At 35.6% G+C, this 25,868-nt stretch overlaps 1 protein-coding gene across 4 annotated transcripts in view; it reads left to right on the top strand.

The window, feature by feature from the left end:
• The window catches only part of LOC126191208 (cGMP-dependent protein kinase, isozyme 1-like), a 410,062-nt gene that overhangs the window by 238,487 nt on the left and 145,707 nt on the right, over window positions 1-25,868 (top strand). For all 4 annotated transcript variants that reach the window (XM_049932023.1, XM_049932009.1, XM_049932031.1 and 1 more), the window contains 2 exons: window positions 13,170-13,269; window positions 24,143-24,281. In XM_049932023.1, coding sequence (XP_049787980.1) covers window positions 13,170-13,269; window positions 24,143-24,281 — 239 coding nt within the window. The remainder of the gene's footprint in view (window positions 1-13,169; window positions 13,270-24,142; window positions 24,282-25,868) is intronic.

Here is a 25,868-nt window from a genome sequence, read left to right as displayed (position 1 = left end):
AGGAACATATTTGCGTTTTTTTCTCTGACAGGAGCATTTCTCCACTGGTTTATCTTTTCTCCTAGATTGTTGCTTTTACTTGACATTCTTTTCATGCACTGAACAAGTGTTTCAGTAGCTTTATTGTTGAACAGATATAAGTGGATGATTCATCATGGTGATAGTTTCTGTACTCCTGAATTTCTGTGTTAATCTGATTCAACCATTACTTCTTCTCATTTTATTGCTTTGTCTAACTCTCCCATGTACAAAAAATAGTTGCTCCCTCTACTTCTGATTCTAATTTTGGTTTTGTTATGATCATTGTTACTCATTTCACATACACAGTGATGAAAAGTAAAGTAATTGGAAGTACTGAAGTATTTAAAATTTTGTAACTGTACTTTTTTCATATGTTGCAATCCTTTTGTTGTTGTTTGCTTACGTGACAAGTACTTCACTAGTTTCACATTTTCCAGTTTGATTAACATTACTGTAATATTTGATATTGTTCCTGAAACATTTTTCTTCAGTCAATGCAATAGTTCACTTTCTCGGGGAATCTTCCCAGAAAGGCTAAAAATAGCTAAAGTGAAGCCATTGTTCAAAAAGGGTGAAAAAAACAGAAATAACAAATTATAGGCCAGTCTCTCTACTATCTGTTTTTTTCTAAAATAATCGAAAAAATCTTTTATAAAAGAATTGTAGATTTCATTGAAAAAAATAAACTTTTCTGAGCTACACAGCATGGTTTCCGAAAATGTAAATCCACTGAGACAGCTATTATCGATTTCTTAAATGAAGCTTTAAATGCATTAGATAAAAAAGAACACATAGCAGCAATAGTCTTAGATCTTTCAAAAGCATTTGACATCATTAACCATGGTCTTTTGCTTAGAAAGCTAGAAAATGTTGGTTTCAGAGGATCAGCCTATGAATGGGTAAAGTCATATCTACAAAACAGACACCAAATAGTTGAAGTCTTGTACAAAGAAGGAAAAATTTAACTTCATATCAATCCGAAAAACAGTGTGTTAAATACAGTGTGCTGCAGTGTTCCGTACTTGGACCAATCCTGTTCTTGCTGTTTGTAAATGACCTGGAACCATCCAGCCCTAACTATAAGTACATTAAATATGCCGATGATACAAATATACTTATCAAAGGAAGGACCCAAGAAGAGCTCCAAAATGAAATAAAAAAGAGCATTACACATCTATCAAAATGGTTCGCAATGAACAACTTAATAATAAACACACATAAAACAAACACTATGCATCTACACACAGTGCAGAATAAAACAGTCTTTAACTGCAACCATCGAACTGTTAAGCAAAAGACTTGAAATTGTAAATAGCACCAAATTTTTGGGAGTTTGGATCCAAGATAACCTAAAATGGCAGAAACACACACAACACCTATGTAGTAAATTAAATACCATTTGTTATAGTATAAAAATTCTTGCTGGATGCATATCTATGCAAGCCATAAAAAATGTCTACTATGCCCAAGCAGAATCATTACTAAGATATGGTTTAATTTGCTGGGGAAATTCACCACCCAGCAAAAGCTGTTTTACTGCACAAAAATGAATTATAAGAGCCATGGAAGGCTTAGCACCTCGATCTTCATGCAAACCCTCATTTAAAAAGCTTCATATTCTTCCATTACCATGCCTATATATCCTAGAAACAATAAGGTTTATAAGGAAAATTGTAGATGAAAATAACAAGATTGCTCCAAAAAACCAAAATATCCATTCATACAACACAAGAAATAATCAAGATTTACATATGCAGTTTTCACATACAACACTAAAACAAAAAGGACCCTTGCAAGCAGGAAAAAAACTGTACAACAAACTACCTAAAGAAATTAATGCAATAACTGGCATGCATAAATTAAAAACTGCAGTGTGTGACTACTTGCTACAGAATTGTTACTATAGTGTTGATGAATTTTTATCTACAATGTAAATATGTGAAAAATTTAAATAGTTTATACAATTAGGGCCAAAATAAAAAATGTGTACATTAGATTTATCTGTGTATTATATGTGATCTATTACATATATGTGTGTGTCTGTATAATCAAGGCTAAAAGTATGAAATGTGTGCGTGTAAAATTTATTTGTGAAATGTTATTCCCATATGTTAGAGTTATATTGCTATATACTGAAAACCATACAACAGCTTTTTTCTGTTAAACTTTATTACAAATTATTTGACTTGTCCTATATCATATACAATACAATAAATATACAATACAATACAATACATATGTTTACTTTGAATCCCAGCTGATGTAATCACATTCTACCTTATTCTTTTCTAATGGGATGAACATAATAAAAACAAGCAAACACCACCCAAACTGGCTTTGAGGGCTAAATGGTGCTAACCAGTTGCTATGTCATCCTCAGCCCTAAGGCTTCACTGGATGGGCACTTGGTCAGCACACCACTCTCCCAGCCATTGTCAGTTCTTGTGACCGGTGACACTACTTCGCAAACAAGTAGCTCCTCAAATGGCCTCACATGGGCTGAGTGCACCCCACTTGATTTACAAATATTCAGCAAACCTCACTAAAAAACAATGATGTGGTCTGTATGAATAATTCTCAGCACCTTGAGAACACAGAAGAGAATGTAATACATGAAGTATGTTATAATAATTCTAAAACCTTGTAAAAATTATTTGCTGCTTATCTTTTTCCCCTCTATCCAGTTTACCTGGTGTTTCTCATTGCTACCATATGTCTTCAGATATATTTCAAGCTTAAAGAGGAGAAATCCAAGATTGTGTTTTCAGCTTTGCTTTAGTGTTAAAATGAATTGTTGCAAAACCTTTTCTCATAATTATTTGTTTCTTTTAATGATTTATTTTGAAGAACATATCATAACACTCAAAAACTTTAATTACAAAATTTTTCATTGAAAATATCTGTCATAGCACAATAACAACTCACAACACACTCTCTATTACAACTACTCAACTTCTGAAAGTGCACCAAAAAGATCAGCGATGTATTTAGCCATACAAAGATGTTGTTTGATATTTAAATTCATGTATATGAACAAAGATAGTTTTGTGTTTAATTTGTGATTTTTATTTGATTATTTTAACTGACATTACTAAAGCTATAAGTGATCATAATAACTGTAGAAATAATAATAGTAATAATAATAATAATAATAATAATAATAATAATAATAATAATAATAATCACCTCCGTGGAGGCCTGGGAAAAGAATAGGCCTCCGGTATGTTCTGCCAGTTGTAGAAGGCGATGAAAAGAACAAACCACTAATAGGGCTAACCCACCTTTTAGTGTGATTAGTTGGTTTAGGACAGAACTAAAGAAGCCTCGGACAAGCGCCGTCATGGTCAGGGACGACGCTTGAACCCTATGCCCGCCCACAATGGTAACGACACTGCTAGCCAACTGGAAAATGATTTAAATCCAAGTAGAGGTGTTTTGCAGGATATGCTTCCTGCAACCACTCTAGAAGGAAAACAAAGACGAAGGATGAGATGGTCAGATGAAGTTAATCGACACCTCATGCTCTGTTATTACCAAGCAACAAACCTAGGAACCAACACAATTGGATACAGATCACAAATATACACAACATTTATTACCAGATACCCAGAACTAAAATTTTTAACAGAACAACGGCTAGCTGATCAGATCCGTGTAATAATCAAAAATAACAGTATACCCCAGTCAGAATTAGAAAACATCAAACAACAAGTACAACAAATACTGGAACAAAATAATGTGCAATCAGAAGAAGAAGAAAATACAGTAATGGACTCAAACATCTGAGAGCAAACAAACAAAGACCAACACACATCAATTAAACAATCAGAGGAAAACTAAATCTTAAGACAGCCACCAGAACAAGCACAAATAGAACATGAAGTGACACACTTGTTAGATATAGAAGAAGAATTTCAGCTGACATATATAGAACACAAAGACACAAATACAGACATTAGACCATTCTTGCATAGACCGCCAAATAACCCACAAGTCAAAACAACAATAAAAACTATCAACACAATCATACACAACAAAATAAATGAAAACACAACTGTGTAAGAGTTACAACTACTGGTTTATATAGGAGCACTCACTACACTAAATATACACAATAGGCAGAGATCAGAACCAACCAACACACAGAATAAACCCACAAAACCAGCATGGCAACACAGGCTACAGATCAGAATAGAAAAACTGAGAAAAGACATCGGATAGTTAACACAATTTATAAGAAATGAAATGTCAGAATAAAAACGAAAAAGGTTAGGTAAAATCTCACAACAAGAATCGATAGAGCAATTAGATGAAAAGAAGCAGAAATTACAAGCATCGGCCAAATGACTTAGAAGATACAAAAAAAGTGAAAATAGAAGGAAACAAAACCAAACATTCAACACAAACCAAAAGAAATTTTACCAGACAATAGATAACACACACATTAAAATAGACAATGCACCAAGCATAACAGACATAGAACACTTCTGGAGCAACATATGGTCAAACCCGGTACAACATAATAGGCTTGCACGGTGGATACAAGAAGAAACAGATACATACAAGATGATACCACAAATGCCTGAAGTGATAATTTTGCAACATGAAGTCACCCAAGCAGTTAATTCTACTCGCAATTGGAAAGCCCCTGGAAAAGATAAAATACCAAATTTCTGGCTAAAGAAGTTCACCTCAACACATTCACATCTAACTAAACTATTTAACAGTTACATTACAGATCCATACACATTCCCTGATAACTTACACATGGAATAACTTATCTGAAACCTAAACATCAAGCAGACACAGCAAACCCAGCTAAATATGGCCCCATAACATGCCTACCAACAATATACAAAATATTAACTTCAGTTATTACACAGAAATTAATAACACATACAACACAGAACAAAATTATAAATGAAGAACAAAAAGGCTGTTGCAAAGGAGCATGAGGATGTAAAGAGCAACTGATAATAGATGCAGAGGTGACATATCAAGCTAAAACTAAACAAAGGTCACTACACTACGCATACATTGATTACCAAAAAGCTTTTGATAGTGTACCCCACTCATGGTTACTACAAATATTGGAAATATACAAAGTAGATCCTAAATTGATACAGTTCCAAACCATAGTAATGAAAAATTGGAAAACCACACTTAATATCCAAACAAATTCAAATAATATCACATCACAGCCAATACAGATTAAGCATGGAATATACCAAGGAGACTCATTAATTCCTTTCGGGTTCTGCCTTGCTCTGAACCCAAAATCCAACATGCTAAATAATACAAATTATGGATACAATATTACTGGAACACACCAACACAAAATCACACATTTGCTATACATGGATGATCTAAAACTACTGGCAGCAACAAATCATCAACTCAACCAATTACTAAAGATAACAGAAGTATTCAGCAATGATATAAATATGGCTTTTGGAACAGACAAATCTAAGAAAAAGAGCATAGTCAAGGGAAAACACATTAAACAAGAAGATTACATATTGGATAACCACAGCGACTGCATAGAAGCGATGGAAAAAACAGATGCCTATAAATATCTAGGATACAGACAAAAAATAGGAATAGATAATACAAATATTAAAGAAGAACTAAAAGAAAAATATAGACAAAGACTAACAAAAATACTGAAAACAAAACTGACAGCACGAAACAAGACAAAAGCTATAAATACTTATGCTATACCAATATTGACCTACTCATTTGGAGTAGTGAAATGGAGTAACACAGTCCTAGAAGCACTCAATACACTTACACGATCACAATGCCACAAATATAGAATACATCACATACATTCAGCAACAGAAAGATTCACATTAAGCAGAAAGGAAGGAGGAAGGGGATTTATTGACATAAAAAACCTACATTATGGACAGGTAGACAATTTAAGAAAATTCTTTCTAGAACGAGCAGAAACTAGCAAAATACACAAAGCAATCACTCATATAAATACATCGGCTACACCAGTGCAATTTCATAACCACTTCTACAACCCTCTAGATCACATAACATCAACAGATACGAAGAAGGTAAATTGGAAAAAGAAAACACTACATGGCAAGCACCCATATCATCTAACACAGCCACACATTGATCAAGAAGCATCCAACACATGGCTAAGAAAAGGCAATATATACAGTGAGACGGAAGGATTCATGATTGCAATACAGGATCAAACAATAAACACCAGATATTACAGCAAGCATATTATTAAAGATCCCAATACCACAATAGATAAATGCAAACTTTGCAAACAACAAATAGAAACAGTAGATCACATCACAAGCGGATGTACAATACTAGCAAATACAGAATACCCCAGAAGACATGGCAATGTAGCAAAAATAATACATCAACAGCTTGCCTCACAACATAAACTTATAAAACAACATGTTCCCACATACAAGTATGCACCACAAAATGTACTGGAGAATGATGATTACAAATTATAGTGGAACAGAACCATTATAACAGATAAAACAACACCACATAACAAAAACCTGACATCATACTCACCAATAAAAAGAAGAAATTAACACAACTAATCGAAATATCCATACCCAATACAACAAATATACAAAAGAAAAGAGGAGAAAAAATTGAAAAATACATCCAACTGGCTGAGGAAGTCAAGGACATGTGGCATCAGGATAAAGTTGACATTATACCAATTATACTATCAACTACAGGAGTCATACCACACAATATCCACCAGTACATCAATGCAATACAGCTACATCCAAACTTATATATACAACTACAGAAATCTGTAGTTATTGATGCATGTTCAATTACCCGAAAGTTCCTAAATGCAATATAACGTATACCGTACAGTTAAAAGGAAGTCACGCTTCTGACCTGGCACTGCTCAATTTATCAGCATGGTCACCAGACTTGTGATTTTTGCTTGTAGTGTTATATCAAGGGTAGTGTTTATGATACACCTCCACCGTGGAATCTCGAAGACTTGCTACACATGCTGGGTTGGGTATGGGGAGAAGTGGGCCTCTAATTAGATATGTGCTATATGACAAAGGATGACACATAGAACATTTACAAATATTGTAAGAAAAATCTTTGAGAGTGTTCTTTCACATACTGTGTTTCTTGTTACATTGTTCTTATCCATTCAACTGCACTAATTCCTTGAAATATTTCATAGACTTTAAGAGTACACTGTTTATGAGATGACACAGCAATGTTTGTTAACACTACAAATAGAAGTACAATTATTTTTAACTGAAATATTCTGAGAAAAAAAAATTGTTGTGTTACTTATTGAATACCCCTTTGTATACAACAAAATAAGACTGCATTTTTACCTTGTGGATAAGTTTTTATCAAAAATGAATGGAAAGAGAGTTTCATTTATATGTGAATTAACATCTGTAGTTAAGGAACATCTGAAGAGTAATACTGGAAATACAATAGTTTCCAAAGCTATGCATTTTCTAAAATTTAAGATTTTAGTCACAATAATTCCAGACTTCCTGAAATGCAAACACCTAAGCAGCACCGCCCAGAACCATCAATTATGACAGAATGGAATAAGCTTTTCTTCATGAGCTAATTCATGCAATACGAAGAGACATGGCAAGAAGTAGTGAGTGACTTTTGTATGTTTTCTGTCAACTAAGAGGCAGCATGCCTTGAGATGAGGGGGATAAAGTCAACAGCTTCACTCACAGTAGCATTCAGAACAAACTTGACCACTTCTTTGAATGACAGAAGCAAAACTTTTCAAGGTGGAGAAAGGAGACTGACAAGCTGATTCCCTCTTTGCAAGAAGCAGAAAGGAGATTGAAAAGTCTATTCCTGATGTGTTATACACAGTGGTCAATGTCAGTGAACAACTATTGAACTCAAATGAAGGACCTGACCATCAAAGAGGGGGGAATTTTCCTGTCATCTGCTGAAATTTACCTATGGAGAGTATCATCAGTAACAATGAAGTGACTGCCCATATCCATCTTTGTGGAAAAGCTGAGAAAATACAACTGAAACTCCCAGGATACTGTGCAAAACCGCTAGCTTGCAATCAGAAAAAGAAAAGTTACAAGCTATCAGGATCCTCATCACTGACAAGATTATGTTCGTACTACCTGCCAACTATGGAAATGTGACCACTGTAATGAAGACTGAAGATTCTGAGTGTAAGATGTGGGAACTATTATGTTTGATGACATATTGAAAGCTAAGCAAAGATCAGACATAGCAGACCACATGACATATGAATAGCTTAACCGAGGTGTTTCTTTTCTCTCTCAGTGGACACACAGAGGAACTGAGGAACGCATAACTCCTACCATATCAGTTATATGGATTATCAAGAACCCATAAAAATGATGTATGGTACCACTAAGACTAATCATAAGTGCTCCTGGCTCATTGTCATATAAACTGGCAAAACACTTGGTTTCTCTGCTTTAGCCACATCTGGGAAAGACCAACACATACATAAAGGACTGGAGACATTTCATTGAGAAGCTTAAGAAAGTATAAACTTTGACCAGTTGACATCCTGGTCAGATTTGATGTTTTTTCAGTGTTTACAAAAGGGGCATTCAGTGATTCTCTGGAGCGTGTAAGTTGCATATTCCCACATGATATCAAATGTGAGTGAATTCGAGTGAATTCCTAAGAGACCAAACTGCTGATGGTATCAGTCCCTAGACTTACACACTACTTAAACTAACTTATGCTATGAACAACAAGATGCCTGAGGGAGGACTCGAAACTCCAACAGTAGTGGAGTGCAAATCTCTGACCATGCAGCCACTCCGCGCAGCATGTGACATCACCAAGCTCTTACCTGCATGTCTTATCATGAACTATTTAATATGGAATGGTGATTTCTACAAATAGCCTAAAGATGTCACAGTGGGTAGTCCACTTAGTCCAGCGGTTGCTAATTTTTTCATGAGGCATTTCAAAATGGCTTTAGAGACCGAAGACTTTGGCACTGAAGTTTTGTATAATGTTATCTGTAATGGGAGCTGGCTGTTGGCAAGAGATCTGCTAGGAGAAGGAGATTTTCAGATAGTTTTACTATTGGTGCTTGTAATAGATTTGACCAACTGTCAGAGTCTAGTGGAGAGGAATCTCTAGTAGCTGTAGATGTGGGAAGTATGCAGCAGAACTCAGCAGTTACGGTGTCTAGGACAGTTGCAAAGTCTAAGAGAAAGAAGAAGGTTCTGCTGTTAGGTAGTTCTCATGGTAGAGGTGTAGGCCAGCAGTTGCAGGAAGTTTTGGGGAGTGAGTACCAGGTCACCAGCATTGTGAAGCCTAATGCAGGATTGGCTCAGGTGACTTTTAACGTAGGGGGGTTATGTAGGGATTTTACAAAAGAGGACCAGGTAGTGATTGTGGGTGGGGCTGGTAATAGTATTGATAGGGATGGGGAGTATGACATAGATGGTGACCTGGAAAAGATAGCCACTCAGACTGGCAACACGAATGTGCATTTCGTGGAACTGTTTCAGCGTCACGATCGGCCTCATCTTAATACAGCCGTCAGGCGTAATAACATGAGACTTGGGGGTGCGCTAATGACAGAAGGCATGAGTCACATTTCAGTGGTGTCGGTGGAGTCTATCAGCAGGACGGGTTTCACTAGACATGGCCTGCACCTCAACAGGTATGGAAAGGGGAGGTTGGCAAAGCTTATAGGTGACAGCATAGGTGGGGGTGGTGGGATCACTCATGGGAAAATTCCAGTAGTTGTGGGTGTTAGAGCTGTACTTTTTTAGATTGAAGTCAGCTGACAGGTATTCCTGCTTAAGGGAAGTCTCTCTAACAAAGAAACCACTTTCGACAAAGCTTAGGTATCCGATTAATGGGGGAATTAGTATATTTCATCAAAACATACAAGGCATTGGAGATAAAGATAGTGAATTACTTATAGATGTTGACTCTGAAATTATTGGTATATCTGAACACTTCTTAAATAAGGAGATAATTCAGAGGCTTCCTTTACCAGGATACAGGTTGGCTGGCAGCTTTTCTAGGAACTCTTTGTGATGTGGGGGAGTGGCCATGTATGTGAAAAACGGTATCCCATTTGAGTCAATTGATGTTTCAAAGTACTGCACTGAAAAGGTGTTTGAATGTTGTGCAGGTGTGGTTAAATTTAGTGGAGCTAAACGTCTTACTGTTGTTATTTATAGATCCCCAGACTCCGATTTCACAACGTTTTTGCTAAAGCTAGAGGAGGTTCTTGGTTCACTTTATAGGAAATACAGAAAGTTAGTTATATGTGGTGACTTCAATATAAATTGTATAAGTGATTGTGCAAGGAACAGGATGCTGGTAGACCTCTTTAATTCATATAATCTTATGCAAACCATATTCTTTCCAACGAGAGTGCAAGGGAACAGTAGAACAACCATAGACAATATTTTTGTTCATTCGTCATTACTAGAAGGGCATTCTGTTAGCAGAATGGTGAATGGCCTTTCAGATCATGATGCACAAATTTTAAGTCTAAAAGATTTTTGTACTGCAACGCAGGTTAAATATAGTTACCAACGTTTTAGGAAAGCTGATCCAGTTGCAGTAGAGACTTTTGTAAACCTTATCAAGGAACAAGAGTGGCAAGATGTTTATAGTGCTGATACAGTAGACGATAAATATAATGCTTTCCTCAAGACTTTTCCCGTGCTCTTTGAAAGTTGCTTTCTGTTAGAACGTTCAAAACAGGGTACTAGCACAAACAGGCAGCCTGGGTGGCTGACTAAAGGTATAAGAATATCTTGTAGAACAAAGTGGCAATTATATCAAAACGTTACAAACAGTCACAATCTAAATGCAGTAGCCCATTACAAACAGTATTGTAAGGTGCTTAAAAAAGTTATTAGGAAGGCAAAAAGTATGCGGTATGCAGATAGAATAGCTAAGTCTCAGGATAAAATTAAAACCATATGGTCAGTCGTAAAGGAAGTGGCTGGTCTGCAGAGACAGGTCGAGGATATACAATCAGTGCATAGTGGGAATGCCCGTGTTACTGATAAGTTGCATATATGTACAGTATTTAATAATCACTTTCTGAATATAGCAGGTGAACTAAATAGAAACCTAGTCCCAACAGGGAATCATATAGTGATTGTAGAAAAAAGTGTTCCGAGACTGTTACCTGAAATGCTCCTCCATGATACTGACAAGAGGGAGATTGAGTTAATAATTAAATCACTAAAGACCAAGAACTCTCATGGATATGACGGGGTATCTAGCAGAATACTGAAGTATTGTTCCATGTATGTTAGCCCAGTACTTAGCCATATCTGTAACTTTTCCTTTAGGAGTGGTCGGCTTCCTGACCGATTAAAGTACTCGGTAGTGAAGCCACTTTATAAAAAGGGAGACAGGGATAATGTTGATAATTGTAGACCTATTTCTATGCCATCGGTGTTTGCTAAAGTTATCGAGAGGGTTGTATATACAAGGTTACTGCAGCATTTAAATTCACATAATTTGCTGTCAAATGTACAGTTTGGTTTTAGAAATGGCTTAACAACTGAAAATGCTATAGTCTCTTTTCTCTGTGAGGTTTTGGACAGATTAAATAAAAGGTTGCAAACGTTAGGTGTTTTCTTTGATTTAACGAAGGCTTTTGACTGTGTTGACCACAAAATATTACTGCAGAAGTTGGAACATTATGGAGTAAGGGGAGTAGCTTACAATTGGTTCGCCTCTTACTTTAAGAACAGAAAACAGAAGGTAATTCTCCACAATACTGAGAGTGGTAATGATGTTCAGTCCCAGTGGGGCACTGTTAAATGGGGCGTTCCCCAAGGATCGGTGCTGGGGCCACTGCTGTTTCTTATTTATATAAATGATATGCCTTCTAGTATTACAGGTGATTCAAAAATATTTCTGTTTGCTGATGACACCAGCTTGGTAGTGAAGGATCTTGTGTGTAATATTGAAACATTATCAAATAATGTAGTTCATGAAATAAGTTCGTGGCTTGTGGAAAATAATATGATGCTAAATCACAGTAAGACTCAGTTTTTACAGTTTCTAACTCACAATTCAACGAGAACTGATATTTTAATCAGACAGAATGGGCATGTTATAAGCGAGACGGAACAGTTCAAGTTCCTAGGCGTACGGATAGATAGTAAGCTGTTGTGGAAAGCCCATGTTCAGGATCTTGTTCAGAAACTAAATGCCGCTTTATTTAACATTAGAACAGTATCTGAAATAAGTGACATTTCAACATGAAAAGTAGTCTACTTCGCATATTTTCATACGCTTATGTCATATGGTATTATTTTTTGGGGTAATTCTTCTGATTCAAAAAGGGTATTTTTGACACAAAAACGGGCTGTTCAAGCTATGTGTGGTGTAAGTTCTAGAACCTCTTGTCGACCCCTATTCAATAGTCTGGGAATTCTGACATTGCCCTCACAGTATATATTTTCTTTAATGTCGTTTGCTGTTAGCAATATTAGCTTATTCCCAAGAGTTAGCAGCTTTCACTCAGTTAATACTAGGTAGAAATCAAATCTGCATGTGGAATGCACTTCCTTGACTCTTGTGCAGAAAGGAGTGCAGTATTCTGCTGCATCCCTTTTCAATAAGCTACCACAAGAACTCAAAAATCTTAGCAGTAGCCCAAACGCTTTCAAGTCTAAACTGAAGAGTTTCCTCATGGCTCACTCCTTCTATTCTGTCGAGGAGCTCCTGGAAGAGCTAAAAAATTAAGCAAATTCCAGTGTTACATTCTTGATTTTCTTTATTTAAACTAATGATGTGTCGCCTGAATATGTTTCTTATATTTCATTTTATCTGTTTCTACAATCGTGTTATAATTTCATGTATTGACTCGTTCCATGACCATGGAGACTTCTCCTTAATGTGGTCCCATGGAACAATAAATAAATAAATAAATAAATACAACTTCAAGGGGGAGTGGGGGAGGGGGGTTGGAATCCAATAGTCTTACTCTAATACAGCCTTTGTCAGCTGTTTTCTTTATTGAGGTGTACTGAGTGTAAATGGCATGCACATGGCTTTAGAGACCAAAGATGTTTGCATTAAAGTTTTGTATATTTTTATCTTCTTTTATAATCAAAGGCATATAAGTATAAATAGTGAAATTTGTTTTCTAGGAATTCTTTGCACCAAACACAGTCATTGTCAGACAGGGAGATGAAGGTGATACATTCTACATCATCAGTGGTGGAAATGTGCAGTGCAGCAAGAAAACATGTAAGCCATAATATTTTTCTTCTCTCTCTTTTCCAGTTCTCTCTCTCTCTCTCTCTCACACACCCTTTTTCAATTTCACTACTGATAAAACACATAAGTAATGAATTTTTCTGAATTTGAACCAGTGAAACAAACTGGTCATCAGTCTTGTAGCCATTCCACATACGACCATTCATCTTATGCAGTGAAGTATCTAGGAATGTCTCGTGGTCTACCTCAAACAGGTAGTTAGTGAGTACCTCACTCCTACTTTATAAACATCATAAAAACTGTCCACCAGTTCCTTCACACAAATATATTTGGGAGGAATGAAAGCATGGAGAATGATTTAGCCATTGTTCCATGGAATTCCAGGTAAATTGGCAGATGCTTCTATTTTGCTATCATCATATTTCAGCACGGAGTCTTCTGGTTGTCTTTCTGTGAATACAGTACTGTATAATATATGCTGCGCATATCTGAATATGGATAGAAGACTCCGTGCAGAAATATCACAACAGCAAGTTACAAACATATGGCAGTTTGCTAAAATTTCATGGAACAATCTCTGTGCCAGAAAAGCCATTGTTTATGGTTTGTTTCCAGATTGAAGATACAAATTAACATGTCCAGTTAGCCCTCTGATTTGATTTCAAAAATTAATTAATAAATGACCACAAAACTATCATATTATTCTTCACTCTTAACCTTTAGGTCTCACCTTATGACCTTTATTTTAAGAATATTCCTCCATGTTGTGTTATCTGTATGCTTTTGCCCACAGCCCCCAAAGCATAGAAATTATTCTCATCTTGACTCAACCAAAGAGACTTCCAGTGCCTACTAAAATTTTTAACTGTTTTATAAGTTTAACCTTGCTATAAATCCAACACCACATTGGTTGACTGAAAACTCTCATTCTTTAGTAATTCTTCGTACAAGATATCAATTAAACCTTGAGATTCAAAATCTCTTGCTTTCCATGATGTTGTGATGTTATCAGAAATCAGCAGATCAACAAAACTAATCTGCATCAGACGTACAGAATATGTGCCCATTACTCCCATACTTCACTGAATATACTCATTGTCAGAATTGAAATGACAGAACCACTCAAAAAAAAAAAAAAAAAAAAAAAAAAAAAAAACATACTTCTGTGTCTTAGACAAAGGGGGCATGACATAATCATCAACTATTAAGTCTCATTTGAGCAAGTAAACCACTGTAGCTATTTGACGAAATTATTTTGATACAAAGTACTTAAATTAACATGTTTTGTGGTCTTCAGTCCAGAGACTGGTTTGATGCAGCTCTCCATGCTATTCTGTCCTGTGCAAGCTTCTTCATCTACCAGTACCTGCTGGATCCTACATCCTTATGTACCTTCAAACAGTTGTATGCATGGTCTGCATTGTGATGCCACGTCTCTCTTTCTTTCTGTCTTTGTTCAGTGAGTCCTTTTGTCTGTCCTAAATACAAAAGTTTATCAATTACATCTATGCTATTTTTTTCTCTACGGAAATGTCTTGTACTTTTATTACACAAAGAGACCTTATCAATGTTCATCATGTAGCCATATTTGCAAATTAATTTGTGATATGAATGTAAAATGACTCATTCCGCATCACTGTGATTTATTGTGCAAATGACCAATGGAACATGAAAGTAACTAGCTATCTAATTTATATTTACTCACTAATTCCTGAATTTTATGTTCCATAAATTAAAGACATATAATACAATGTTGTTATTAAAATTATAATGGTTCAGATATAGTCCATTAAATTGCATTCCTTCTTCATTTTCATGTTTGAATGGTCTGAAACATTGCCCTAGGGCTCTTGTGAATAGTTTTGGTGGTATGGAATCTCCTTGCATGGCTATTCTTACTATTCTGAATTTTCCTGTGAACTCTAACAGCAGTTGTAGCATAGATACTATCAGAGCACAGAAGTGCTATAACAAATATGTATGTAAAAACTGTACACAAAATCACACTTTTTTTTTGGGGGGGGGGGGGGGGGGGGGGGGGGGGAACATGGATGAGAAGTTTATGGTTTAGTTTGGACCAGCGACCATTTTTGTAGCCATTCGAACATGTCTTACTGTAACTATGTTAACCTTAATATAAGGGAGGTTTGAATAACCAGATTTGTATGTGGACCTTTCAAATTTTACTTGCAGAAAGAGTCACTGTTACGTAATTTTCTACTGGCACAATACTCATGGTTCATATTTGGTCCACCAATGTATCAGACTTTGACCTATGATAAGTATTAACTATTTTAAAAAAATCTTGCTTTGTTTGGATGTTACATGCAAATTTATATATATATATATATATATATATATATATATATATATATTTAAAAAGAAAGATGATGAGACTTACCAAACAAAAGCGCTGGCAGGTCGATAGACACACAAACAAACACAAACATACACACAAAATCTAGCTTTCGCAACCAATGGTTGCCTCGTCAGGAAAGAGGGAAGGAGATGGAAAGACAAAAGGATTTGGGTTTTAAGGGAGAGGGTAAGGAGTCATTCCAATCCCGGGAGCGGAAAGACTTACCCTCTCCCTTAAAACCCAAATCCTTTTGTCTTTCCCTCTCCTTCCCTCTTTCCTGACGAGGCAACCATTGGTTGCGAAAGCTAGATTTTGTGTGTATGTTTGTGTTTGTTTGTGTGGCTATCGACCTGCCAGCGCTTTTGTTTGGTAAGTCTCATCATCTTTCTTTTTAAATATATTTTTCCCACGTGGAACGTTTCCCTCTATTATATATATATATATATATATATATATATATATATATATATATATATATATATATATATATATATATATATATATATATATATATTTTTTTTTTTTTTTTTCTATGGTTTAAACTTGTACAAATCAGTTCAAACGTCGCACAAAAGTAGATAAATGGTCAAAGGCAAAATGAATATTTTTCATCTCCATTGTCAAGATCTAACACTTTAAAGTTGAGCTAAATGTAGCACATAAAATTTGTTCTTCTGTATGTGAACTAAATGTGCAGAAATGGTTTAAGTTGAATCAAATAAATAAAAAATGCGTTTTAAAACTCAATTTCAAAAATCTAACTTCATTCAGATTTTACATGGACAAAACACATTTTTTTTGAGTATTTTTAAGTGCACAGCTTCTATGTTTCAGACTTGTGTGGATTGGTTTTTAAGCTTGCAAGAATGTAGACAAATACATCTCATTAATGGTCATCATATTGTATTTTGAAAGCTCTATCCATTGCCACACTATAGCACTCAGAAGTTACATTTAAAATGAACTTAAAATCCAGTTTTGCAGGAATTGTACTATTGCTCTGGTTTAATATTTCATTCAGTATCATAATTATGTTTGCTGTTATTGTGTGCCCCATATTTATGGTTATTTTTCATAAGTTTGCATAGACAATCTCATGCATACATGAAAAAAAGTGTGTAACTATAAAACAAAAAAATTAAAACTCAATAAAAAATTAAACAAAATTAAAATTATAAAGCAAAATAAAAAAATTAAAATATTAAAAAAATTAAGAAAATTAAAATTAAAATTAAAAAATGCTCACACACATACGACCTTGACATAGTGGTGAGACAGTAGGCTGTACTGGACAGTATGAATCGTATGAGACAGGTTCTAATGATGTGGATGATAAGAAGTGGTGTGAAGCACTAGATTCTTTGCTTTGAGCATCTACTCTGACATTCAACAAACCTATATTTGTCATTTGAACATCTAAAGTATCTTTCTGAGCCTTTAATGTAGAATTAATTGAGTTTACTAAGTCTAGGTTTTTCTTTAACATCTCACCTTGAGCATACAATTTAGAATTTATTGAGTTTATCATTGTGTCTATTTTCTACTTAAATTAGCACTCTGTGCATCGAGTTTTTCACTTAAAGTTGCACTTAATTCATTTATCAAAGAAGCACCCTGGTCATCTATTTTACATGTAATTGAGTATTTACTGAGTCTAATTTAAGACTCAGTTCCTTTCTTAAAGCTTCTGAATCTGCTCTTTGGGCTTTTATCAAATTTACTACTTCAGACCAGTCAGACACCTCCTTACTCACTTTCATTGCCATGGCTGGTTCTGAAGTTTCCCAAATTCTCTGTGTATTATCTGTATTTCTCTTAGTTTATGATCTACTAATCATTTAATGAATTAACTGTAAGTATAATAACTACACTAATACAGTCTAATGAACAGTTTCTTCAACTTTATGCTCGAACAATTATTGTTTTTCGCTCACCTGGCGTAGAGTTTTAGGCTGCGTCGGTGAGCAGGTGTGGAATCAGCACCGGTGAACAGTAACTGGTACTGGTGACATCGGTTGCTGGTTCCTGTGTTGGCATTGGCGTGTGGATGTAGAACCTGCGCCGATTAGCAGCAACTGGTGCCGGGGGTGTCGGATATTGTCTCCGCGTCTGCAACCCTGTGATTCATGTGAGAACTATACACTCCCCACACCAGATCTTTTTAGTTAAATTATTCTCATCATATATCTTCTTAGTCTAATACATCAAGGTCTTCTTTCTGTTCTTTCAATGTTATTACTTTCATACATCTTTCACTGTGTTGCATTCACAAAATTTTTCATTTAATTTTTGGACTTAATCCAATTACGTGAAGCAGTTCTCTTGTCTTGTTATACCTGGTTGCTGTGGCAACATATCATATCTTCTGCTTCAATTTCCTCTCAAAATCCCCTTTTTTTGTGTACTTTTCACTGGTTGCCACAGTCTAACAAAGCGGACAATAAGAAGCGTTGTGAAGTTGGATTGCAAAATCCACACCTGTCTCGCTTACTTGATCTGCACAGCCAATCTTCTTCTCAGGATTGGCAGTTCCACCAGTCTCCAAAACCTTTTTCTCTGAAGAATACTGCTGGTTAACAGGAATTTATAAGACTCTCTCTCTACTTTTGAAATAATTTAGTACTCGAAGAATACTTTTAGTTCAGTCCTCGTATATTTGAACTTCCATAACTAATATATTCACCCTTTCTCATGTCAATATTCGAATGTTTACAAGTCAACCAATTCATCTCACGATAGACTCAATAAAATACATCTGCAACAAAGTTGGTTTAACAACCACATAATTTATGAACCTGTCTTGCCTCTAGTGAGTACAATACGTGAAGTACTTAACAGTTGTTCATTTTTCTTTAACAATAATCACAGTCACTAAAACAGCAAAGAATACTACATAATTACTTCTTTTTCTTCCAATAATGTTGTCGTGGCACGAGCATCAAACACTTGTCAATGCCATTTGACCATCGCGTCTACCTTGTGCTCATGACACCTTTCCATCCTGCTGACACAAACAAGTGTCACACAGTATGTACATTCTCTCACACTTATTTTTAAAATATTGTGTGTTCGAGACTGTAGAAGGGTGAGTGGTTCTAGAATTTATGTGTAAATTCTCGAATCACTACAAGGTAACCATAGAGGAGTCATACTAATGATGGAACTTCCTGGCAGATTAAAACTGTGTGCCGGACTGAGACTCGAACTCAGGACCTTTGCCTTTTGTGGGCAAGTGCTCTACCAACTGACTCACACCCCGTCCTGACAGCTTTACTTCTGCCAGTACATCGTCTCCTACCTTCCAAACTTTACAGAAGCTCTCCTGCAAACCTTGCAGTACTAGCACTCCTGAAAGAAAGGATATTGTGGAGACATGGCTCAGCCACAGCTGGGGGGATGTTTCCAGAATGAAATTTTCACTCTGCAGCGGAGTGTGCGCTGATAAGAAACTTCCTGGCAGATTAAAACTGTGAGGATGGGGCATGAGTCATGTTTGGGTGGCTCAGATGGTAGAACACTTGCCCACAAAAGTTGAAGGTCCCGAGTTTGAGTCTCGGTCCGGCACACAGTTTTAATCTGCAAGGAAGGCTCATATCAGAGCACACTCCACTGCAGAGTGAAAAATCTCATTCTGCAGACTAATGATGCTCAACTCATGCAACATTGCTTAATAAAAATCCTATATCTGATTAGGCATCACCCAAGTCCCCAAACATCTACACTGGTTGGGTATCTATGGCAGTCTAAAGACTAAATTAAGGTAGAATAAATGTTGGGAACCAGATCTAAAAAAGCTCCTACCATAGCACAAAAACTGGGTAAATATATCCTGGGCAGAGTTAGGGATGTAAAAGAAGGGAACTACTTTTCAGATTATGTGGCAACTGCAAACATATTTCAATCAAAACATTGTGCCAATGTCACACTTTTCCAGCACAGTGAGCTCTCTTAGCTGCAATGTGTTGGCACACCTGGATCTTGCAATTTACAGGTTAAAGGCCCTGATCCTGTGCCCAAAGTCCAGTAGATTTTTCAGCCATATTATGCAATGTATAACATCATATGGCTGAAGAGCATACATGTAATAGCTAAAAATGTTGATCAGGAGGGATAAAATTTCTAGGGGTGGGTTGGTTCCTGGGAGGATACTAACACAATTTTTTGATTTCTGGGTGTGGAGGAGGGGGGGGGAGAGGGTAAAAAGGAGGGGAGAGTTGATTTTTTTCCCCCAAGAGGGCCATTTCTCCCCCAAACCCACCCCTATATCATTTGTGGTGAGGGGTTCAAGAACAAATGGTCATAAATTTATGTGCAGCTAGAGAATGGGATGTATCTACACTAGGATGTATCTGAGATTGGGGGTGCATTGATTGTTGGGATTACCCCAGAGTGGGATGCAGACATCCTAAATTTTATGACACATTTTGTCATGCTGCATGAAATGAAAAATGCCATGTTGGATGACACGACATGGTGGTGTGTGTGTCATGATATACCACATAATACTATGTATCATGTTGCTTTACTTGACATGATGCGTTATATTATGTGACATGTGTATTAATACTGGTAAGTAAAAAAAGCGTGAATATGACAAGATGTATTGATTTAAATGTCTTTGAAGTTGCAGATAAGCCAGAAAGCTAGTGTCTCTCTTTTACATTCCTAACTCTGTCTGCGACATATTTATATTTATCTTTTTTGTGCTTTGCAAGTAGCATTTTTCCTTCTGTTATGTATATAAGTCAGTATACTAACACTGGTGGAATAAACCACTTGTTTGCCAAGAGCCGTTAGTACAGTTTTTTAAAACTAAGTCAGAAGAATTTTAAAAACCAATCATTCATACTCATTGCTTCATTTTGTTATTGTTTCGTGACTTGCAGGAAGACTGTTGTACCGTATTGATATTTAAAGCCAGTTTCCTTCGTTTCCTTTATTTGAGTCCAATATTTTTGCATATACTGTTATTGGCAATTTTTGTGAATGTTTTGTACACTATGAATAACAGACTGATAAGTTTATTGTTTTTTGATATTATGGTTCCCTTTCTTGACATGTTATACAACATTATTTGAGTTCTGGTGAACAGTTTACCTGTACAAACATTCTGTGAATAAAGTTAACAGTTACTTTCATCTAAATTTTTCTCCAGCATTACTCATTCCTGTTGAAACATAGTTTCCTGGCAACTTTCCATTCGTAATACCACCAACAGCTTAAACCATTAATGTAGCTCTACTTTCAAAATGCCATTATTTTCAATAAGAACTGCCTGTGATTATGATTAATTTCTTCAAGTGTACAAAAATTTAAAGAAGTATTTATAACTTTGTGCAGTTTTCTCTCTGTTATTTGCTACTGTGCCACCTGTTGTGTCAAATGTGAGGTCTATCTAGTATGATTATCATTTTTTATCATTTGTGCTATAATCCTTCTGAATCATTGTTTTTATCTGCTTCTGAAGTTTTATTTTCTTTTGGTTTCTTCATACCTTAAACTTTTTTTTGTTTTTTTGTTTTGTGTAAGTACTTTGACAATAATTGCCTCTTTCACTGATGGCTGTATATCCTTAATTTCCTAACATGCCAGTATTGAAAGTTTTAATTAGTTTAATTTTGTATACCTTAGGATCCTTAAATACGTTCTTGTAAACTATATTTTTGATGTTCATATTATCGAATGTGTTCATTCCTGATTTTTATCTTTTGTAAATCTGCATTTTAGGAATATCTGATCACTTGCTAAGATAAAGCAATGCTGGTCCATCACCTTCAGCATGATTTACAGTTTCCCTTGTAGCAAATATTTAAATTGTTTTCCACTTTTACCTCAAGATAATGGTTTGTCATTCTGCTTGAGAAATCAGTAATTTAAACACGTCTGTTAATCTTATTATTTTAAATGATTACAAAATAATTGTTTAATGCACATTTAACAAATCATTATCTTCCACTGAACAAATATAAAAAAAAACTTAGTTATTTTAATTCAAGTACAAATTTGAAGAAGCAAGTCTTGAAATGGAACTGAAAATTTGAAATATTTCCTTTTATTTTTAGTTTTTTAACAGCAAAAGGTGGTCAAGGAATATAATGATATTACTATATGAAACATTGTTATAGTTTTCATCGAATTATATGGCCATTACTTTATTACTGTTGAATAGCTACGTCACCTAGTTTGTGGATTTGGTCTGATGTGTAATTTTATGATATATTCCCCTAAATATAAATAAAATAGAATGCCCACAAGCCCATCATTAAAATGTAGCTATATATTAAACACATTTTTCCGCTGCTTAAGTAGTTTTGTTTGCAAGCACAAAGAAGGTTTAACGGGTGAGGGAGTAGCCATCTGTAAAGTTTTCTGTCATTAACAATTTCATTTGTAATTTGTTTGTGGATTACCTGTTGTATAAATTGTGTACTAATAATATAGAACAACTCACATCAAAGAATACAATAATACAAAAGCATTTTTGGATGAGAATTTTATATATCATTTAGATACTATTTTATCTGTCTTCTACAAACAGTACATTAGGGACTGCAATTTAGTGGCATAATCAAATGTGAATGCTTAAAAATGGAAAATAAATAAAAATACTTATTTTTATCTTCATGATGCAAGTAAGTAAATAAATGTACATTTTTCTTCATAGATTTAATTTAAATTCAACATTTTTATTGTAATGATGTAACTAAAAATACTACTTTCTCCTTTAAAAATTTTTTTCTCTTTCATCTGCATTTCATTATATGAGTTTTCTGGTAATATCTTTTCTTTGATCAAAGAATACCTCATAACTCTAAGTAAGTAGTTTGTGAAAAGTTTGATTCATGATTAATGTTTTAATTACTTTTTGAACAACTGTATGTTATTAACTTCCTTTTTAATGTTGCATGCAGAGTCATTAAAAACAGAAACCTTGTAGGATCACTCTGTTGTCTGTCCATCTGTCTGTCTGTCTGTCCATCCGACTGTTAAGAACCCTTTTTCTCAGGGATGGGTTGACATATCAAGTTGAAATTTATGTCACGTACTAAGGCCCATGTCACATACTAAGGCCTAAGGTCAGTTGATGATATAAGAACTATAAGTTTCCAAGTTGGAGCAATCAAAAGATATGGCTATTTTTGTCACAAATTTTGATACTCACAAACTCACACATCAAACCCTATATGGTACCTTCAGTTGACCTACAACCATGAAACTTGGCAAGAAGCAAGGTTTCACAGTACAAGTAATGGAAAAAATCCTAAAATTATTAATTTGCCGTTATATCACACAGAAAATTTTATTTCATGTATCTGACTGACTGACTGACTGTCTGTCTGTCTGTTAAGACACTTTTTTCTCAGGAATGGGTAGCTGTACCAAGTTGAAATTTACATCATATATTAAAGTCTATTGTTCATTGGCCATGTAAAAAATTTAAACCTCTAGGGTAATGCAATCAAATGATACAGCAATTTATGTCACATTTTTTACCTCTTCCCGATATCAATGTTAATAACAGACAAAAAATTGTCAAAATTCTCTGTGGCTGCGATGGATTATTACCCATTTTGTGTGAGCAGTAATAAAACTGACAAACGTCAGGGATGGATTTCTGGACAGAAATGGAGGGAAAAAAGTCCTGCAAACGCGTGTCCGGAAATGGGCAGTGTGTGAGTACAATGACAACAAATCATCCTGGAACACAGTGATGAGCTGCACTGCATTGATGTGATGTCACAACAGATGTTCAACGTGGTCTGTAGCTTGTACTTGGGTCCATCTCAATATCCCTTAGTACCTGGTGCTCCAAATCTGGTGCACACACAGTTTGTTGCCTCCCTGCATGTTCATCTGCCTGAAAGGACTCATGATCACACAAACACACAAAAAGGGCTTGAAATGATGTGTGATTTGGTTGGTGTCTGTGAGGGTATTTGTTTTGGCATAGCTGTGCTGCCTCTTGACCTTTTCCATTTGCTTGGCCTTACACAAACGCCGTCTTGGCTTGTTCCTGACATGAAAACCAGGCTGTATTGCTGCTTACAGTACACTGTGTCAGTCACACAGCCACAAATAACACACGGTAGGGTCAGAGGAACTATCATTTGTCAGTGCACATCTACCATGGCAGTAATGCATGTCCAGACACATGTTCATGGGACTTTTTTTCCTCCATTTCCAGTCAGGAATCTGTCCCTGCAGTATGTCAGTTGTATTAATGTTCACCCCATATATATAATTAAGTTTGTATAGACTCCTTGGTGTGTGAATCCTACTTGCCCTTATCTATATTATTATAATGACAATTACAGTAACTTTATTTCTGGTTCAGTAACCCCCTTGTGTGCTTTCAAGAGTTACAGAGCCATGGTGACAAATTTTCACTTGTTTTGTGTCATGATTGTGAATTATTTGTATTCTGCCATTATCTATAATAAATATTTGATAAGTAAAACTTCTAAGCATAAAACTCAGTTGTTACCAAAGGGTAATAATGCGTAAAAGCCCGTTTCCTATCAGAAATGATTTTTTTCCCTGCAGCTTCTGGTGTGGAAGAAAAGCTAGCTGTGCTTGGGACTGGAGAATATTTTGGAGAACTAGCATTGTTACATTCTATAGTTCGTCAGGCTACTGTCACTGCCTTACATCCAGGCGTGGAATGTCTGGTCCTTGAACGAGGGTATGTATTATTGGGCAGCAAAATAATAATTTACTGAAAAAAATTATCTGAAGGAATACTTAGTTGACTTCATAATATCTAATAAAATAAGATTTTTCTTTAGTTTTTCAAATTTTTTATTTTTTGTTTGTTATAATTATCTATCCACTAGCGTTTTCTTTTTTTTTTTTTCTCAATATTCTGTATTTTGAATGAAAATTATACAAGATAAAATCTATTCTTTTTATTTTACCATTATGTATTTCAAACACGTGTGGTTGCTTCAATGTAGAAAAATGTGTTGCTTAAAAACTATAAATATATTGAAGCAAAAACATGTATATAGTGCTGCATACATGTTAGTCATGCAGTGAGCTGGCTTTACTGCTAGGGAGAGGCTACAGTGACGGCATAGTGATGAGAATTGATAAAATACATGTTTGCCATTAATACCTTTATTCTACACCAAATTAAATCCATTAGTAACGTATATTAACTGCTGATCACTGTAAATGGTGTTGCCAATAGTTCCACTTAAGCACTTATCCTGGAGGGAAATCACTCTTCAGTGACATGAGTACATTGTCCAATCACGTGATCACAGGTGTCCAAAATGAAATAAACTTTCTGCTCAATCCACAGGACACCATGTACTTTGCAGACATGACTAAATGAAAGTGAAATGAATGGATGGGACCTAAAAAAATTTGGTAAGTGTTAGTGGGAAGCTCATATTAAGCTCAACCCTTGTAGTCTGTGACTTGTAGAATCAGACTGTGGAATAGGGATCTGCATGGCATGGTTGCCCAGCTCACACTGTTTTTTCCTTCACTCTTATGCACACCACACGACTGCCAGAATTTGGCCTAAAGCTAAATCTGCTCATCAGAGGATGCTGGGTGACACATGCTTTTGCTGACTGTAACAGCATTTCAGTTGTTCACATATTTCTGTGCTACAGCTGACACAATACTATGAATCAGAGATATTTTGTAATTTATAGGATTGTTGTGGTCTTCAGTCCAAACACTGGTTAGAAATAGCTCTTCCCACTAGTCTACCCACTGCAAGCCTCTTCACCTCTACAAAACTACTGCAACGTACATCCATTTGAACCCACTTACTGTATTCATTGTCTAGACCTCCCTCTACATTTTCTGCCCTCCACTCTGCCCTCCATTACTGAACTGTCTTTTCCTTGGCACATCAGGGTAAGTGCTATCAACTGATCCCTTCTTTTAAACAAGTTGTGCCATACACTACTTATTCACCAGTTTGATTTAGTACCTCCTCATTCACTGTTGTCAGCACCTACCTTCCTTGGAATTGGTAATATTATATTCTTCTTGAACTCTGTGGTTATCTCCCCCGTATCTTGCACACCAATGGATTAGTATTGTCATGGCTGTCTCTCCCAAGGACCTTAATAATTCTGAGGTAATGCCATCTACTCCAGAGATCTTGTTTCCATTTAGATCTTTTAGTGCTCTGACAAATTTCTCTCACAGCATCATATCTCCCATTTCATATTAATCTACCACCTCATTGCTTTCTACAATATTGTCTTCAAATTCATTTTCATTGTGTAGCCCTTCTATTCCTTTCACA

Source organism: Schistocerca cancellata, chromosome 1, assembly GCF_023864275.1.
Source record: "Schistocerca cancellata isolate TAMUIC-IGC-003103 chromosome 1, iqSchCanc2.1, whole genome shotgun sequence".
Taxonomy (NCBI): domain Eukaryota; kingdom Metazoa; phylum Arthropoda; class Insecta; order Orthoptera; family Acrididae; genus Schistocerca; species Schistocerca cancellata.
This window is presented reverse-complemented; position numbering and strand designations above follow the sequence as displayed.